A 20,715-nucleotide genomic window follows, 5' to 3' on the forward strand; every position below is an offset into this window, starting at 1 on the left:
TGCTCAGAAGCACTTTTGCAGAAATAATTGCTGTGCACACATTGTGTGACAAATTGACAAATTCTCAGGCTGCATTTTTCCCATTAGAAGCTTGCTGCACACATTGGACCAAAACTGAACAGTGTGTGCAGACATAGCTCACTTTGTTAGTATTCTTGCACACATGCACACATTTTTATTTGCTCTTGCACACACAAGATCTTGTCGAGAACTGCCACGCTCTGCAGACTGGAATTGTGCAACTTGTGAGAAATGAACATAAAGACTAAAACGACTAGGACCACTTGTCATGAAACGGAGATAATGTTGTAATATGAAACACAGGTGGCCACGCTGGGTGATGCTACACAACTGTGGACTGTTTGGTTTCTGTAAGGCTATCTTTTTACCTAAGATTCGGATTGAGATTTTAGTTTACTTAAAAGTTTTCATTATGATACTGCTCACGATATTGATTTTATGTCGACAAGATAAAAATTTTATTAGGGATTTGATAATCCCCCAAAATAAGCAAAACTAAGCGTTGATAATTTCAAGGTTTCTTATTGGCATTGAATGCAAGCGAACAGGCCTTATTAGGTAAAAGTGTGCCTTGTATCCAACTTCCCTACAGTTTTTTGAAATAAGCGTCAACTGCATTTCATATTTTTCAGCTCCAGCGATTTTTCATGCCAGCAAGGATTTCCAAGATGAAATGAGGGGTGAATGGAAAATGAATGCATCTTGGTGAGATGTGGCCCAACTTCGGTAATGTTGATTTACAATAATCAACATTCTTGACATCTTTTCTAAAACAGTTATCTCTGGGTTATTCAAACAATCTGCGGCGCCGGCGGACTCAGTCAGTTGGTCCACTGTATATCCAGAGTCCAAAAAAGGTGTTTATCTTCCTCCAGACAAAAACATCCCAGATGGCAAGCCTTCCTAACAAAACAAAAGAAAGTGGGCGTGGCTTGGGTGTGTCGTAGGAGCTTTTATTGTTTTTTGTGGACCTACCTCCGGTTAGTGGCTGTGGTACTGTTATGTTTTCCTAACCCTGTGTATATCATGTGTGTTCCTGAAGTGGAGACTGAACCCAGATATCTGATTCTGGATTGTATAAAATGTACCCTTTTCTCTGAATATTCCAAGATTTTGCAACCCTTTCACTGCGAATATTCAAGTATTTTTGAAACCAATTCATGTAACAACCACTATAGTTCTTAAATTTATGTTTAAAGGCTGAAATAAGGGCTGGATTTACTAAATTTGTTTATAACACAATCCCTTATGGCTCTTGGCATAAATTAACAAAATAAGACATCTGTGAAGCTATAAGTGCAACAAATTGTTTACTTTACAACACTGTGTTCAATGTTTTTAATGAAGAAATGAAAGAGCTTGGATCGAATTCCAAATAATACCCTGCAATGAGTGCAAACTAGCAAAGACTTTAATTTCTTATCTATGATTAGAACAATGGACAAGACTAAATGCTACTGCAAAATATCCATCTCGAAATATATCTCGTTACTTTGATATCTTAAACTATAAATCATCGTCATCGCGGGAATGTTTTCGAATGGGTCTGCATCCTATCTTTTTCAGCGTTTTTTGCCTCTATCACAATTAACCGCAAAGTGGATCTAATTGAAAAAGCTTGGGGTATAAAACTCCACCCAGTCTAAAAATGGCATTTGGGGGTATTTTTTCGAAGGGATCTGCATCCTATCTTTTTCAGCGTGTCAAACTGTGTTTCTCTATCATTATTTTGCTTCTATCACAATTAACCGCAAAGTTGACCTAATACCCATTGAAGAAGCTTGGGGTATAAAACTCCACCCAGTCTAAAAATGGCATTTGGGGGCATTTTTTCGAAGGGATCTGCATCCTATTTTTCTTAGCGTGTCAAACTGTGTATCTCTACCAAGTTCCATGCTTCTATCACAATGTGGATGATTTTTCACTAATAACCCTTACTAATTAGCGTTAAGTGCCATGAGGTTCAAGGTGATTTTGGTCGTTGCTTTAGCCATAAAATATATTTTCTTCAACATGGATGCTAAACTTTCAGGGGGGCTACGCCTGGTTCATAGTTCTTAACTTAATGAATCCCGGGTGAACATTATTGTTTTATTGAGGTAGAGCTGCCCGAATGGAGCCTAAAATGCGATAAATTCTTCCTAGTTAGGTGACTTCACCCCCGGCCCCTATGTTCAGGGGTGGTGCTAGAAAAAGTTTTCAGTGGGCTCGACCTGGATACCAGACTAAGAGATTCAATTATTGATAATTTTTTGATAAATTATTTTATATCAAGTGAGTCTGGTACCCAGGGTAGGGCGTGTCAAGCGTCAGGTTGTCGAATAGGAGACTTTTCAATTGAATAAAACGAAGGCGAACTCTGATCTCGGAAATAGGAGGGACATTCTCCCAAACTTACTGATAATTGACTGTATTGAGGAATGCACATATCCTCACTTTCATTTGATTCTTAGTGACATAAGATATTCATGCAAAGAAAACGAATTGCGTAATTTCCATTCTTTGATGACTGTAACCTCTAAACTTAAAAGAAACTTTCCAACAAGAATCTCTCAAACACATCATTAAAAACTAATTAAACGAACGAACACACCCAAGATTATAAATTAAAATTTTATAATATTAATATCAATAGGTAATGTTAATGCGTCAATATCAATTAATCTTTTGGTGGTACAAAACTTGTAAATAGCTTTGAAAAAAGTAAACATTTAGTAAACTAAAGCTTTTCGTCTGACACTCTTCAGAGTTCAAAACGTCAGAACATAGATCGAAAACTCTACGCTAAGAAATATATATACCCAGTTGTGGATCGAAATAGGCCAATCACGGTCGTCGTTCCACCTAGCAGTTTTAGAATCTATCTACATAAGGACGAAAACACCGCTACTGTGTAGACAAAAGGAGTTCGTTTTCACCTTAGGACTCCAATGGTAACATTCTAATAGGAAAGCGGCACTGATTGGTGAACCTATACAGTCATGTGCTCGCGTTTCTGATTGGCTTATTTCGACCACACCCCCACACTGGCTTGTGTTGTTTTACACTCGGAGGGTGAGCTACTGTAAAATGCAATTTTGAACAACGTTTTATCTCAAAAGCGAGGATGTTTAGCCATGAGTTGGCACTTTCTCGGTGAGCACTCGTACTGCTTACACCATATTAATTTAAGAACAAATTACGAACAATCTAGCTTCAGATTTTTGGAAAAATTAAAAACAGTCAGCCTGAGCTTAAATTTACTGGTTCTTATAAAAAGAAAAGAGATGGCTGGCTGAATGTTACAGGGCCTGCGTCACGAATTTGAAAGTGGGGGGGGGGGCAAGGCCAGCAAAAGAAGGGGGCAAGGCGTCTCTCCTCTTTTAATGTACTTGCTTGGCAAAAAAGTGGGGGGCATGGCCACCTAGGCCCCCGGTGGCGCAGGCCCTGTGTTGTATACTCAGCTTTGGCTGAAGCTGAACCATCTCAAAGGGAACTCATTGGACCTAGCGAAACACTTTGTGTTTCTCAGAGATATCTGGCAACACGTTTCTTCAAAAGAACTTTGACTTTTAGCCGCCATCTTGATTTGCGAATGTTGATTGGTTGTATTATGGCTTAATAAGGTGTAGCACCTAAAAAGGTAGGATCGTATTTCAAAAATTCACTAGAAACACACATACGCGACGATCCGTGGGCCGTGTCGATCGTATTTCAAAAATTCACTAGAAACACGCATACGCGACGACCCGTTGGCCGTGTCGATCGTATTTCAAAAATTCACTAGAAACATGTATACGCGAAGACCCGTTGGCCGTGTCGCTCGTATTTCAAAAATTCACTAGAAACACGCATACGCGACGATCCGTGGGCCGTGTCGATCGTATTTCAAAAATTCACTAGAAACACGCATACGCGACGACCCGTTGGCCGTGTCGCTCGTATTTCAAAAATTCACTAGAAACACGCATACGCGACGACCCGTGGGCCGTGTCGATCGTATTTCAAAAATTCACTAGAAACATGTATACGCGAAGACCCGTTGGCCGTGTCGCTCGTATTTCAAAAATTCACTAGAAACACGCATACGCGACGATCCGTGGGCCGTGTCGATCGTATTTCAAAAATTCACTAGAAACACGCATACGCGACGACCCGTTGGCCGTGTCGCTCGTATTTCAAAAATTCACTAGAAACACGCATACGCGACGACCCGTGGGCCGTGTCGATCGTATTTCAAAAATTCACTAGAAACACGCATACGGGACGATACGTTGGCCGTGTCGATCGTATTTCAAAAATTCACTAGAAACACGCATACGCGACGATCCGTGGGCCGTGTCGATCGTATTTCAAAAATTCACTAGAAGCACGCATACGGGACGATCCGTTGGCCGTGTCGATCGTATTTCAAAAATTCACTAGAAACACGCATACGCGACGATCCGTGGGCCGTGTCGATCGTATTTCAAAAATTCACTAGAAACACGCATACGCGACGACCCGTTGGCCGTGTCGCTCGTATTTCAAAAATTCACTAGAAGCACGCATACGCGACGACCCGTGGGCCGTGTCGATCGTATTTCAAAAATTCACTAGAAACACGCATACGCGACGATCCGTGGGCCGTGTCGATCGTATTTCAAAAATTCACTAGAAACACGCATACGCGACGACCCGTTGGCCGTGTCGCTCGTATTTCAAAAATTCACTAGAAGCACGCATACGCGACGACCCGTGGGCCGTGTCGATCGTATTTCAAAAATTCACTAGAAACACGCATACGCGAAGACCCGTTGGCCGTGTCGCTCGTATTTCAAAAATTCACTAGAAGCACGCATACGGGACGATCCGTTGGCCGTGTTGATCGTATTTCGAAAATTCACTAGAAACACGCATACGCGACGACCCGTTGGCCGTGTCGATCGTATTTCAAAAGTTCACTAGAAACATGTATACGCGAAGACCCGTTGGCCGTGTCGATCGTATTTCAAAAATTCACTAGAAACATGTATACGCGAAGACCCGTTGGCCGTGTCGATCGTATTTCAAAAATTCACTAGAAACACGCATACGCGAAGACCCGTTGGCCGTGTCGCTCGTATTTCAAAAATTCACTAGAAACATGCATACGCGAAGACCCGTTGGCCGTGTCGAACGTATTTCAAAAATTCACTAGAAACATGTATACGCGAAGACCCGTTGGCCGTGTCGATCGTATTTCAAAAATTCACTAGAAACACGCATACGCGAAGACCCGTTGGCCGTGTCGCTCGTATTTCGAAAATTCACTAGAAGCACGCATACGCGACGATCCGTTGGCCGTGTCAATATGCGTAGAACTTTGCTCGTTAGAAATCCGGCTTCATAGGCAGATATGAAGAATCAATCAGGAGGGTGCGACAGGTGAACATCAATCGACGTTGAATTATCCGGCGATCAAATTAATATAAGTTGATACCCCCGTCTGATTGAAAGACCTTGTACTGGGCAATATAGACAGTGTTGCCAGTGAAAAATTTTCGCAAGAAAAATGGCTGGCCTTAACTGGTTTTTCAGCTGCTTTTGTGCAAGTTGTTTTATTTGTCTGTTGATACTAATTTATGGTAAGTTCTGAACTATTTTTGTCTTATTATAGCCAGGTAATTTTTGCCGAGGCCCGATGCTCTCACACTCTTTTTTTTATTAAGCGGTAAATTTAGGTTCAGGCTGACTGTTCTTAATTTTTTCGAAAATCTGAGGCTGGCTTGTTCTGAATTTGTTCTTAAGTTAAGTGGGTGTAAGCAGTGCGAGTGCTAGCTTTTCGTTCTGGTGAGGTGCTCAGGCCTCATTTGCCATAAAAAGTGAGTTAGACAGCCTTTTTTTGCCGACAAGTTTGAATATTCACCGAAAAAGCACCCACACTCGGCTAAAAATCCTCGTTTTTGAGAAAAAACGTTGTTCAAATTGCATTCCCAGTAGCTCAGCCTCAGCTTGGTCTGAATTTGTTCTTAATTTTTTACCAATTTTGAGGCTCGTGTTCTTATAAAATTGTTTTTATGAATAAGAGGGTAATTTGAGAGGTTTTCTTACATACAACATTCATGTATTTCAACATTGATTTTTCTATCTTTACTAACTATGCAATGTTCTAAGACCCATGGCGGGGTGAAGGACCCAAAGTCTAAAGGGCCTCATTAAGTAATGTATTCCCATCTAAAAACGGAATGAATGAAAAGAAGCTAACATGTGCCTAAAAGTAGTAAAAGGTTTTAAAAGATGACAAGAGATAACTGAAAGAAATATTCCAGGATGCATTTAAGGCTAATCTGAAGAGCGTGATCGCAAAAATGTTCAATTTTTCATCTGTTATTTCTGTTTTTCATCTCGGTTGTACCTCGTGGCCTCCTAAATCTTGGCGGCCATGCTAAGACCACTTTGAAATAGTTTTGCAAATGGAGTTTTAGGGCCTTTTAGTAGCAATGTTGGTTAACTCACACAACTTTCTCTATTTCATGTTTCAAGCGTTGCCAGAATACAACGACGTTTTGAGGTGTTTAAAATTACGACAAGACAAACCTTACAGAAACAATGCACCTATGAAAAATTAAAACGTTTCAAGTTTTTATCGTATTTTAAAAGGCATCTGCTGAATTTGATAAGAGTGTAAATCCCTTTTCTCTCACCGTAATCTTTCTAATATGAGAATAAATGCATCGCTGTAGAATAGGAAGGAAAGCATCACGGTCACCACGCAGTGGCGGCGCAGTGACGGATAAGTGGAGGGAGACAAAAGGTGTGTCAGGGACAACGCCCTTTAGGACCACGCCCTTTTTCCTTGTTTGAAACTTTTTCTTCCGGAGGAAACACCTGTTGCCTCCCAAGAAATGTCACTTACACGTGACGGTCTAGATAACGTACATACCCCCCCCCCCCTGAAGTTTTCTCATCAGGTTTGCAAGAACCTCAAGGACCAACTTTCTGAAAAAGTGGGGGGGGGACTAGTCCCCCCTATTCCCTCTCGTGGCTCCGCCACTGTCACCACGGCTACTGGCCGGAGGAAGGTTGTAGAAACAAAGAGAAATTGAGGAAGATGACAAAAATTGGAAACTTGATGAAGTTGAAGAAACCGTATTGCCTTTTGGGGGCTTTTGGTTTTCTAAAAACAGCCATATAAAAAATTAAGAAAAAATCATTGCAGGACTGCTTTGCATAATAAAATTCAGACATTAACTATATTTTACTCCATATTTAAATAATAACAGTCTTATGTTATTAATTGAAATAAACATATAAATCTTAATCTGTCTAAAAAGCTATGATTTAAATCAAGCTACTATTATTAAAATGCTTTAGAAAAACACAGTTGCAAGGTGAGGGGATCGAGCCTAGTTGAGTACCCCTGATTTTCTGACCACACCCTGTTTAAGCCCACCCATTAAATGTGAGGAAGGTTTTAAAGTAATATTTTTTCAGCTTGAGGAAGGTTAACAACTTTTCTGGACTTTACGCTGAAGTGCACATTGAATACAAAAAAAACGCCACATAAAGTTTAAATGCATTTGCAGATGCCTGTTTTTGTTTTTCACACAGGGCAAGAAATAAAAATCAGATTTATTTCTGTATTCATTAGAAGTATTCCCCTTACTATGATGTGCAGTCTTTTGTTCGATGTTTAAAACTTTTGGATTTTATAGACAATTGTTCGTGGTATGCAATGTTATAACTTGTTATTCTTTCAAATGAAACAGCAAGTGCATCGTCGAAAACATATACGGTCCTGGGTCCTGGTCCTGGGTCCTGGATCCTGGGTCCTGGGTCCTGGGTCCTGGGTCCTGGGTCTTGGTCCTGTGTCTTGGGTCCTGGATCCTGGGTCTTGGTCTTGAGTCTTGGGTCCTAGATCCTGGGTCTTGGTCCTTGGTCTTGGGTCTTGGGTCTTGGGTCCTGGGTCCAGGGTCTTGGGTCCTGAAGAGTCCTCGATTATACAAAGAGTAACACTCATATAAAACGTGCTTCTGTCACTTCGGTGTTACATCATAATAACCTCATAATTAAACAGCCTCGTTTAGAACATTACAGGTCCTGGGTCCTGGGTCCTGGGTCCTGGGTCCTGGGTCCTGGATCCTGGGTCCTGGGTCCTGGGTCCTGGGTCCTGGGTCCTGGGTCCTGGGTCCTGTGTTCTGGGTCCTGGGTCCTGGGTCCTGGATCCTGGTTACCCATGATGCCTTTAGGTTGCAAAGATAACTCATATCTGATCATATTTAATTTCAGGCCCTGCGAATGAAATATCAACATCAAGATTGTTCAAAGTAAAATTCAAAGGTAAGGGAACGTTTTTATTTTGCTTTGCTAATTCGTCGATACACGATAGTACACCATTGCATTAAGAGATTGCACCACTATGTCGATATATGCCATTGCTTTGAGAGTATGCCCCTTTGTTGATAGTATGCCATTTTATCGAGAGTATACCATTATTACAATAATATTTTGGTGGTACAAAACTTGAAAATGGCTTTAAAAAAGCAAATATTTGAGTAAACTAAAGCTTTTCGCCTGACACTCTTCGGAGGATAAAAGTCTGAGCATTGATCGAAAACTCTACGCTAGGAAATATATATACCCAGTTGTGGATCGAAATAAGCCAATCAGAAACGCGAGCACATGACTGTTGAGGTTGCCCAATCAGTGCCGCTTGCCTATTGAGAATGTTACCAATGGAGTCCTAAGGTGAAAACGAACTTCTTTTGTCTACACAATAGTGGTTTTTTCATGCTAATGTAGATAGGTTCCAAAACTGCTAGGTGGAACGACGATCGGGCTTTACCAATAATCCGAAACATGTCGCCATTATAGTTTTTTGCACAATCTGGATTTTCTAGCAAATGCTGCCCGATAGCAGAATCGCAGGTTTTAGTTGTAATTTTAGATTTGCAAGACCGAGATGGCTGTTCTCTTTGGGGATGTGTTTTGTTTCTAATATTAGATGGAACATGTTGTTTTATTCTATCCTCTAATCTTTGGGTTGTGCGTCCTACATAGCCAGAATCACACTGGCACGTAAACTCACAAAATTGGAAATCTTTTGGGTGGTAGGAGCGCAACGCAATCCTCTTGAATGGATGGAAGGGCCTTTTTTGTACTGTAAACAATGCGTAGATTCACGGCAAAGAAACAATCAGTAACATCAGTGGAACTAGGCATCCATTTCCGATGAAAGTTAAGGGACAGGGTATTGCGAAAGGCATCAATATTTTGGGACAGGTTTTAATAATCAAGGAAATTTATAAACAAGATATATGCGAGGTATTCGTAGCTTGAACATTTCCAGTGAAATCTAATAAGATCTGGCAAATTTAGGCATCATTGTGCCGAATTTTTGGGATACTTTTTATGGAAAAGGTTTTGGCATTTTTATGGGACTCGGTCAGGCTGCAAAATAGTTTGCCCCATACCCTTGTCAATTTCCTAGTCCAATGCTCCCTTCCTCCCTCCCCCTCCCTCCCTCCCTCCCTTCCTCCCTCCCCCTCCCTCCCTCCCTCCCTTCCTCCCTCCCCCTCCCTCCCTCCCTCCCTTCCTCCCTCCCCCTCCCTCCCTCCCTTCCTCCCTCCCCCTCCCTCCCCTCCTCCCTCCCCCTCCCTTCCTCCCTCCCCCTCCCTCCCTCCCCCTCCCTCCCTTCCCTGTCCCTCCCTCCCCCTCCCTCCCTCCTCCCTTCTTCCCCCTCCCTCCCTCCATCCCTTCCTCTCTCCCTCCCTCCCTCCCTCCCTCCCTCCCAAAAGGTCTGTAGTTATCCGGATAAGACCTTTGTGATAATCCTTTTTAGGTAGAAAAGCAAAGGTGTCCAGTCAGTGCAGAGAATTGTGGCACTACGATGGAAAATGCCAAAATCGTATTACCAGAGATCCCAAGAATTCGGCAATATTCTCGGATTTATTTCTTGCGATCAATTTCAACCATCCCTTTTACCACACAATACCAATCCTGAAGAAATTCTATTCGCCCGTGTTTCCGAATTTTATGATATGCGGTCCGGAAATTAGTGCAAATTACACCGTCGTTCGTATTTATCAACCCAAAAATGAATATGGCTTTTACGGATATCAGTGCTTGGTCGAGGCTATTCGCCGGAACCCTGGGTATAATGGTTACCTGTATGTTAACGATGACATGATAGTTAATTGGTGGAACTTTCTGAAATTAGATAGGAACAAAGTATGGTTCACTAGTTTGGGAGAAATGACGACACAAAACATATATGAATCGGATATTAGCTCCTGGTGGAGGAGAGCGAACTGCCTTCAGAGATGTAAGAATGCTTACGTAGAAATGCAGAACAACTCAACATTCACGGATTTGAAAATATTTCAACAACTGGAAAAGAATTTAGGAACAACGGATGTTTGTATTGGAGCCTTATCTGATATTATTTATATTCCAAAAAGGCTTTCAGAGAAGTACGCACTTTTAGGCCAGAAATTTTACGACCATAGAATGTTTCTTGAGGTAGCAACTCCAATGGCGGTGATGTTCTTGGAAGACATAAAAAATGTGGAGTTCATGGAAGGATTGTATCTCCAGAAGAAGTATGGTTGGGGCAGTTGGACTAGCAACACCGATAGGGCCTGGGACGAGTACGATTTTAATACTGTTTTCTTGCATCCTTACAAATTCCATGGCAACAACGTGACGAAAAACACAAAAGAATTTAGAGACAGAGTTTTATGGGTAAGTGACGTCATAGCTGAAGATTCGTGTCTCGATGTTCTGAGCTTGGGGAGGTTTTGGCAGAATCATAGAAGCTGTTATTAAAATGATCAAAACTAGATTCTTGTTTGATAACATAAAGCTGTTAATGGCCTTGAAAAAACAAAAATTTTAAGTCATGCTAAAGCTTTTCGTCTGACACTCTTCAGAGTATAAAACGTCAGAATAAGATCGAAAACTCTATGCTAGGAAATATATACACCCAGTCGTGGATCGAAAAAGGCCAATCAGAACCGCAATGACATAAAGAGTACCGAAGTGTGACGTCATCAAAAATCTATTTTTAGTATTTCTTAAATTTGGCCACATAATCTGAAAGAACGGCATAAAATACCTCTCAATGTGCAAAATCAGGTAGATATGTTCCAAATTAGGCGAGATATGGCCAATAAAAGATTTCAAGTCTGCTAACGGATTACTGTTATTCTGTTGAGACCAAATTACAGAAGTTTGATGGGGCAAGAGCTTGTGCTCAAGTGGCCATATCTCAGCCAATTCGTAATACATTTAACTGATTTTGCATATTTAGAGATATTTCATGATGTTCTTTCAGGTTCTGGGATCAAAATTAAGAAATTCTAAAAATAGATTTTAATGACGTCATCACTTCGGTACTCTATGGAGCTCTAAAGTGAAAACGATATCTTTCTGGGTTTTTAGTGGCTTTCTTAACGTTTATGTAGATAGATTCAAAAACTGCTAGATGGAACGACGATTGGGCTCTACTAATACATGTTGCCATTATAGTCTTACTCACAATCCGGGTTTCCAGTAAATGCTGCCCGATAGCAATATTGCATGTTTTAGTCCCGGACAATAGGTCCTGGGCCAGTTTCATTTCTAGAGATAATCTGATTATATTTAGTTACCTAAAGGTACCAAGACATCAGGCATGTTTTAGTCCCGGTCAATAGGATCCCGGTCCAATTTCATTTCTAGACATAGCCTGATTATATGTAATACTGCTGATTTTAGGCCTTTCTTTCTAGTCCATTCATTTGATTTTCTAAACCTTATCTGACCACTCTTGTTTATCTGTAACTTTCTTGGCTCGTTCTGCATTTTCTATCACGTGTATTAGGATAATCTTTGTATATTATGAGTAACTTCATATGTTAAGTAGATCGCCATAGCAACCCAGTATTTAAGGATATTACGCTACCCCACCCCGCTCGTCACTAAGTAAATTACTTTCTTTCACCGTTTTATTTACGTATGTCTATTGTTTTTAGTTCAGTATTTATAGGAGCCCCGTACCTTATCTTAGGCAGTAAGAATTATGGAAAAGTAGCAGCAAGAGAAAGCAGTTTAGGCATGCACCGTTTTCAGGGCAAGATGCTTGTAAAAGATCTTTTCGCCTTTGTTTGCTCTTAGTCGTTTTGATATATTTATAGGAGATATATCAGTTTTGAAAGACCTCTGGGATAGCTCTTGAGAAAGATTATGCCCATGTCAAACGTTAATTAATTAATAAAATTTTAGTTTCTCTATAATATTTAATGCCAGCTGCTTGTTACCGTTAAAATTCAAATGTAGTCCATCTCGACCTAAATGATCTTGAATGACATTTTGTATTAGGAGAATGTCAACGCTCATTTTCTTCAGACTTTGGCTAAATGTATTGAATTTACCATTAGGTTGCGCTTATTGAGCACCGCTCAGCTGTCGGTACGCCTGATAAACTCTGAGATGACAAGGTAGCAAGCGTGAGGGTGTTATAGGAATATTCTCTTTTCAGTATTAACCTCGTTATCATGTTACTTATGACGCACTTCACTTAAGGATATATATTTCAGCACGTAGTTAGTTAAAGGACTTTTGATTTCGATGATGAAGCAAAAAACATGAACAAAGTTATTTTCCCTTCGTCTCACTTCTTCAATAAAGATCCCGCTACCAAAATTGGTGGAGTACCCGGTTCTCCATTTATAGATAAATAACCGCTACAAAAATTGGTGTTGGACCCGGTTCTCCATTTATAGATAAATAACCGCTACAAAAATTGGTGTTGGACCCGGTTCTCCATTTATAGATAAATAGCCGCTACAAAAATTGGTGTTGGACCCGGTTCTCCATTTATGGATAAATAACCGCTACAAAAAAGTGACACGGTTCTCCATTTATGGTTAATAACCGCTTCAAAAATTGACACGGTTCTCCATTTATGGATAAATAACCGCTTCAAAAATTGGCACGGTTCTCCATTTATGGAGAAATAACCGCTTCAAAAATTGGCACGGTTCTCCATTTATGGATAAATAACCGCTTCAAAAATTGACACGGTTCTCCATTTATCGTTAATAAGCGCTTCAAAAATTGACACGGTTCTCCATTTATGGAGAAATAACCGCTTCAAAAATTGGCACGGTTCTCCATTTATGGATAAATAACCGCTTCAAAAATTGACCCGGTTCTCCATTTATGGATAAATAACCGCTACAAAAAAGTGACCCGGTTCTCCATTTATGGAGAAATAACCGCTTCAAAAATTGGCACGGTTCTCCATTTATGGTTAATAACCGCTTCAAAAATTGACACGGTTCTCTATTTATCGTTAATAAGCGCTTCAAAAATTGACACGGTTCTCCATTTATGGTTAATAACCGTCAGTCATGTCCACTATCGAAGAAGTTGTTGGTCTTGTTGGTGGTCTTGCCGAAGTGGTGAAATCCCAACAACATACCACAAAAGAAATCACTGCCGAAACGCAACGACAGTTACAAAGCCTCTCGCAAGCTGCGTCTCTCTCCGTTCGTCCACAAAATTCAAGCAGCTCTACACTACGTCTGCCACAATTAATTCTACCGGAGTTTACAGGCAGGGAACCTCTAGATCGTTTCCTAGAGCAGCTCACACACATCCTTTCCTTCTCTGGTGTCTCTCCAAAATTTTGGTTGACTTATTTAAAGCAACAATGTCAAAAAGACACCAGAGCCTTCGACATCGTTATAGTCGGACTTCAGACGAATTCATGACTCTTTACGATCAATGTTTGGCCACTCTTACAGCCCACCGTGGTGTACCCAAAGAGCAACGTATCTGAGAACTTCTTGCCACGTACTACGCCATGCACCAGAATCCTGGCGAGTCTGTTTCCGATTTCACACACCGTTTTCTGGAAACCCAGCACTCCCTCGAAAGGCTCATTCCTGGTATCCATCGTTCTTCCAACCCACACACTGGTGACATGGAACTCATTCATGCCTTCATTATAAAACTTTCTCCTGTATTATCCAAGGAACTTCTCAGTCGTGATTCTCCTTTTTCCAATCTGACTGCTGCCATCGAAGCTGCAAAACGATATGAGTCAGTTCAGCACGTCCTTTCGCCTCGAGACACGCCCACTCCATGGAAGCCGGAATCTCTCCTTACCGCTACTACGCAATCAGCTTCTCCAGTCCAGCAAAACGTAAATTCTGGACACTCAGGTACAAAAATTTGCTGGTACTTTAAAAAATTTCATAAAGCTCATTGTGAATTACCTAATAACCGATGTAAGTTTGGCTTTATTCATAAATGCGTGCAATGTTCTAAGTCTAATTGTAAGAAATTCTTACATAAATTTCACGATTCCACACGTAACAAGCCTTCTCGTGGCCAGAATCACGTACAGCCACGAGGCATCTTTAAACGTAATTCACATGATACTCGTAATTCTCCTCCTGATTCTCGATATTCTGTATCACCTCGAATTCATAGCAATTATGCAGATATTAACACAGATCATGATGCATTTATCGTTGATACAGTAAAGAAAGCATTTAATGAATCTCTTGCATCTTTAAAACAGGATCTCTCTGCTAGTATTGCACAGGAGGTAGAAAAACGTCTCCCTTCTTCAACGTCCACCCAACTTCCCGAGGCTACGCCGCTAGCTACTTTATGGTATGCCTGCCGTATCCGCCCTTAAAAGTAATCTTACATTTTCGGGCCTTCGTCTTGCGGATAAAAACATTCAAAAACATCTTGTGGACTAAGGTTACTTCCGCGGGGTTTTCCCTCTCGTTGCCTTTAGATAGTTGCTGCTCGGTATCCCTAATAAGTCAAAAACATGCTGCGCATTTAGCCCGTCAGCATCCCAATCTCAAATTCACTAAACTTGAGCAGCACGTCCCCGTTTCGGTAGCTGGGCCTACCTCCAATCTACATGCTGTAGGTATATTGGAAGTCCCTATTGTATGGGAAAATGGTCGCTCAATTATATTTACAGTGCTTGTTGTTCCTAATTTGACATGGCCTATTTTGTTCGGGCAGAATCATTTACGTAAGACAGTTGCTCGAATTTATAGCAAAGATCTCAAGGTGTACTTTGCTGACTCTGCCATGAATTTCGAAAATTCATGTTATGATTCAAATCCGTTATCGGTATTTCCTCGTATGCTACCCGGCATAATTCTCAAATACGACCTTATCTATAATCAGAAACATGAAACAGAGGAATCGATGTCACTTTTATAAAATTGCACCCTTCAATTTTTCGATTATTTTCTAGCTGCCATTCATATTTGTCTCCTTCATCTATCCCATTACTTCTTAGACAGCCGTCTGGCTACAAACCTTTGAAAAGATTCAAAATACAATCTTGATCCTATTTAATGGAAATCGATTTTTATTTTAGCAGTTTTCAGCTTAGTTGAATAATGGCATTTAGTTTTATGGGGGTAGCTTACCCCTAACCCCGAAAAAGACAATACCCCCATATCTCCTTATCGGTAACACGTACGATGTTGAAAATGGCAGAAATGGAAACAGCACCACCGAAAACCTGTAGGTAGATATTGGTTTTGGTGGAATATCTAATAAGCTTCAAAATGAAATTCAGACAATGCCTGCCAAAAGTACTTGGAACACCCACCAATTTACGCTGCATTTGATAATCTTTCATTCCTTTCATGAAAAAAAATTGCTACTTCCGCCCTCTTCCCCCTCAAACAATGTTGATGATTTAAAGAAATATAATATAAGAAGCGCAAAAGAAATTGCTTCCTAAAATCCTAACCCGCTTGATAGTAAACCAACATTGTTCTGTAGGGGAGAGGGGGATGATTGATTTTGACCTTTAAAATTGATTTCAGTGTTCCAAGACTTTTGGCAGGCATTGTAGATACTACTAAAGCGTGGCTTAGTCATTAACTATTATTAAAACTTGGTAACGAAGGCAAGATGAAGAAAAAAACCGCTGAAAATAGACTATACTAGACCGTTTTCACATTCATGTTTGAAAACGAGACAGGGAATCGAAAACGAAGCTAACGCTGTAAGAAAAGTTGCCGAAGCTGTGAACAGTGGAGGTTTGACATATTGTCGTTCTTAGTTTATCATTGTTTTATTGTTATCATTATGGCTGAAAATAACGATGAGGCAAATTCTAATGATCAAACGAAGAAGAAATCATCGTTAGGAAGACAATGCGCAGCGTTTGGATGTTATAATTTTCAATATAACAAGGACGGTACGGGGACGGGCCTACATTTTTTTTCATTCCCTCAAAAGAATCCAAGGAAAAATCACTGGTGCAATTTGATTAAGAGACGCGATGGCTCTGATGGTTTCATGGTTACTAGAAACACTGTTTTATGCGAAGAACACTTTACTGCTTCTGATATAAAGTGAAATCCACTCCGCTGGAGGAAGTTAGTGGCCTATGCTGTTCCTTCTCTGAAGCTGTTCGTTGATCCCAAGACAACCACTACACGGACGACACGAAAAGCACCCAAGGATCGCACTGCATCTGTTTATTCTCAACCTTCCTCTTTCTTGTTCTTTTCCTGATTTTAATGAAGAAGAAGATGTTGCCTTGCCTGATACTGTTGAAAGAGAGTCATCTCTATTTTCAACATGTTCAACTCAGACCAAACTTTCTACATCTACATCGATACTGAGCAGGACCGAGTATCGGTATATTGCTCAGAGTGCAAGAAATAATGAAATAAAAGTTTAATGGATAAAACGTGCTAGAAGATGCCACTGATCAAGGATTAGATTGATTGAACATATACATGTCAAATGAGAAACTGTTATTTTGTTTGTCGTCAATTTTGTTTGTAACTTTCTTTTGTCAAGACGCCAGTTTACTCGAATGATGCTTCCTATTCCAATCTTATGACAGATCATTGTTATGCACCTCCTTTATCTTCAACTGACGTGAGAGAATGTCACTCTCCAACAGAAAATTGATGAACTGTCCCTTAATGTTTCAGAATTGAATGCTGAACTTTCCATTGCAAAAAAGTCACTTTTCTCCATTTATAAGTTGAAATATGATGATGGAGCTGTTTTTAATTATTTAGCACCAAAGTTGGATAATATTTCTTATTGGCGGGGATCCAAGTCACATGATGTATCTAAAGACAAGCGGGACAGGCCAGATGAATATGGGAAATCTGGTCCCAAACGCAAGTTATCTCACTTTGAAGAATTTGTCTTGGTTTTAATGCGTCTAAAAGTTGGTTTATTTGTAAATGATCTTGCAGATAGATTTGGTATCTCAAGTGGACAAGTTTCAAAGATTTTTACTACTTGGATCAACTTCTTGTTTCATGAATTGCCTTCTCTCTTTCCCTTCCTGTCTCAAGAACAAATCCAAAAGTTAATGCCAGAAGAATTTAAACTGTACCCATCCACACGAATAATCATTGATTGTACAGAAATTTTTACAGAAGTCCCTTCATCTATGAAAGCTCAGTCACAAACTTGGTCAGAGTATAAGCATCACAACACCTGGAAAGCCCTTGTTGGAATATCTCCTACTGGGGCAATCACATTTGTATCTAAACTGTGGTCAAGCCGTGTATCTGATAAAGAAATAACAATTAAATCTGGTCTCATCTCTCTCCTTGAACCTGGTGACAACGTAATGGCAGATTGCGGTTTTGATATTGCTGCTATCTTACCAGTTGGTGTCACTCTCAACATTCCTCCGTTTAAAGGGAATCGTGCCCAACTAACACCAAAAGAAACTGAAAAAATTGCCAACATAGCTGCAGTCCGTATTCATGTTGAAAGAGCCATTGGAAGGATTAAGGATTACCATATTCTTGATGGCTGTCTTCCTTTATCCTTAAGTCCTTTAGCTAATCAAATTTTTAAAGTTTGTTGTATGTTAACAAATTTCCTTCCATTTATAGTTAAGCCTGCCACATTTAGTAAATAAATTAATTCATCGTATTCAGCCCTACTACACGAATAGAAAGGAGCAAAAGTCTTAAATAAAGCATAACCTATAAACAAACCTTCCTTTTTATGTTAATTTCTCAAAATCTGTATTACATTGTAAGTGAAAATATGATTAATAAATATAGCACTGCTGCTTGCACAAAAACTTTTCATATTTAATTTACATTTAATAGTATAAAAAATAGTTCTTTAATTGTAAAACTGTTGCTTACACAATAACTCTTTCATATTTGTATTACACGAAAGACTGTAAAAAATAATTCTTTAATGGTAACACTGTTGCTTACACGATAACTCTTTCATATTTTATTTAATATTGTAAAATACATAGATAAAAAGATAAAGGAAAAGTTCATAAAAATAATAACGTGGTAGCTTATGGTTTACTTCCTCTTGAAACATAATCTGTTATGTTTAATTTGTGACATAATTCAATTTGTGGGGTTATCCTTAATTTTGAGTTTGTTTGTGTGTTTGCTTATCCATTATATTGTAGATATCTATTAATGGTATTGCAATTTCAAAAGATTGTATTTATAGATTTAGTGGAATTTGCCAAATGACAAAACTAGTGATTATAACAGTGGTATTCCTGATAAACACTCTATACCGAGTCATTTATTATTTAAGATTCACAAAATTTAAACAATTTATAATTCTAAAGAAAACTTCTCCCAGCCACCATGAAGGTATAATTTGAGACCTCTTTTTACACGCTTTGTAAAGAATTCTGGTAATACAGCTCTGCGATAGAAGAAGTTCAGCTAAGGAAGAATGGAGTTTTGAACAAAATGTTCATCGTACATAATTGATTGAATGAACAAGGGCTGGTTATCCCCAAACCAGACCACCAGATCAACTTTTCTTAATCCAGAGCAAAACATTTGACCTTGAATTTGGTAGTAATAGGCATGTTCCTTTTTGAGCTCTACCACATGTGTCTTTAGTTTTTAAAAAAAACTTCTTATCTGCAACAGCATCATCGAGAGAAGATGAAAATTTTGAATAAGGACATTTGATTTCAAGTCCCCAAGAGTCTTGACCATGCTCTACGATACCATCCAGGGATGCACCAAGAAAAGAATGATTACTTGATACAAGGCCAGGCTCGTCAACAAAAACTTCATTGAAGCCATTGCGTAGCAAAGTCTCCAAATATAAAGAACGAACATGGGACTCGTAAGCCTTTTCATGCCGTATGCTTACAGAAGAGAAAGATGAGTAGAACATTGAATTTAACTTAGACGATGGTTCAACAGTAGTGACAGCAGCAGAGTAAAAATTTGATGCAGTGATGCGATATAATCTGTGTTGTTTCCAAGAAGAATTTGATGGCTGACCACGGGTTTCTTTTTCAATATCAAGAATAGCTGTTGATGGAAGATACATCAGACCTTGCTCTAAGTAAAATGAAGGTGCTCCATAAAAAAAAGCCCCTTAGAAACTCTAGGCGCTCTATTTCGCACCTCTAAGTAAATTTCCTTGAGAGCATCCTTCGAGAGCTTTAGAAAATCGAGAGCTTCATATCAAAAGCTTCGGAAGAATGTTAAATATGAAATTCAACGGTGATACCAGAAAGCACCATAATATGAAATAACAAAACACGCAACAAACACTATGTTAATGTAAATATATAAATATAACAGAACAAAGTCGCAAAATTGTTCAGATTTTTCTAGATATGTAAGTTGCCATCATGCGATGAGCTTTTATCAGTGTCAGTATCACTACTGTTATGTTCAGCTTCACATATTGCTTCATCAAAACGCATGGCTTTAAATCGAACATTTAACTTTGTTCCTTTTTTCATGTTATCCATTCTATAAGAAACGCTAGAACATCTACTACTCGCAAAAGCAAATGAAAAATAATGCGATAATTTGGACGGAAACGTGATCGCTGATTTGCAGAGGCGATTTTAAGTTATTAAAAAAAAGAAAATAAAATTTACTTCAATAGAAGATTAACGCTTGCTCGAAAATCAAATAAATCTGCCGGAGAATATGCTTGATGGCCTGTATTCTTGATGGTTATTAGAGGGTTGTTAGATTAAAAATGATATCGAAAACCCAACGTTGAATTTGCTGAATTTTTTCTTAAATGGTAATCTTACGCAAATCATAATATTGCGGTCTGTTGGGAAGATTGTTTATGCTTGATCAAGTTGATTCAACAAATTCCAAAAATTTACTTTGCTCCGTGTTAATATTGTTTTTACGTTTTGAGGGGCTCTATAAACCGCTCTCCAAGGCTTTCTTTGGTGCGCTCTAGGCGCGCGCGCTCGATCGAGCGCCTTTCCGGGCAAGGCCTGATACATATTATTTTTGGTATGGTAGTCCATCATATCTTTAAAATTGGAACAGGATATATCATAATCATCGCTGAATGCCATTGAATTTTTGTGAGTGTCAGAAACAGATAAATTAACAAAAGAATCTTGAAAAGGAGAATCCAATGAATCAACCATTTCTGTGACAATAGAAGAACTGCTTGCTGAAGATATATCAGGAAAAGAATGGAAAGCAAAGAAACAACTGTTTGGAATGGAAGAAGCAAGAGAGTGTTTCAGCTTTTCAACCCTTTCTTCATCTATTCCACGATGTGCAATTTGACGAGGATCATGGCAAATATTCTTTATGGCTTTTAACTGAACATCATCTTTGCCAAATCTGATCTTCTTGATAAGAACGTCATCAATAGATGCAGGAGAAACTGAAGCAAAAAAGATGGGACATTCCAGGCTGCTAATTTGGAAGCACAAGAGACAGGCTCAGGACAATTTCTGTAGCCTTTCCT

The 20,715-nt window shown here is 39.5% G+C and overlaps 2 protein-coding genes across 2 annotated transcripts; both read left to right on the forward strand.

Moving 5' to 3' along the window:
• Nucleotides 1-5,342: 5,342 nt before the first annotated feature.
• Nucleotides 5,343-10,856, forward strand: LOC135690366 (uncharacterized). The gene is made up of 3 exons (XM_065207891.2): nt 5,343-5,606; nt 8,251-8,301; nt 9,803-10,856. Exons 1-3 carry the CDS (start codon nt 5,534-5,536, stop codon nt 10,786-10,788), a joined length of 1,110 nt encoding a protein of 369 aa, XP_065063963.2. The 5' UTR covers nt 5,343-5,533; the 3' UTR covers nt 10,789-10,856.
• Nucleotides 10,857-16,900: 6,044 nt separating this feature from the next.
• LOC148960632 (uncharacterized) lies at nt 16,901-20,294 on the forward strand. The gene has a single exon (XM_089112988.1). The coding sequence runs from the start codon at nt 17,177-17,179 to the stop codon at nt 17,894-17,896; it is 720 nt and encodes a 239-aa protein (XP_088969114.1). The 5' UTR covers nt 16,901-17,176; the 3' UTR covers nt 17,897-20,294.
• Nucleotides 20,295-20,715: the final 421 nt, after the last annotated feature.

The sequence above is a fragment of the Rhopilema esculentum genome, chromosome 1, assembly GCF_057945365.1.
Source record: "Rhopilema esculentum isolate cy_ngs chromosome 1, ASM5794536v1, whole genome shotgun sequence".
Classification (NCBI taxonomy): Eukaryota; Metazoa; Cnidaria; class Scyphozoa; order Rhizostomeae; family Rhizostomatidae; genus Rhopilema; species Rhopilema esculentum.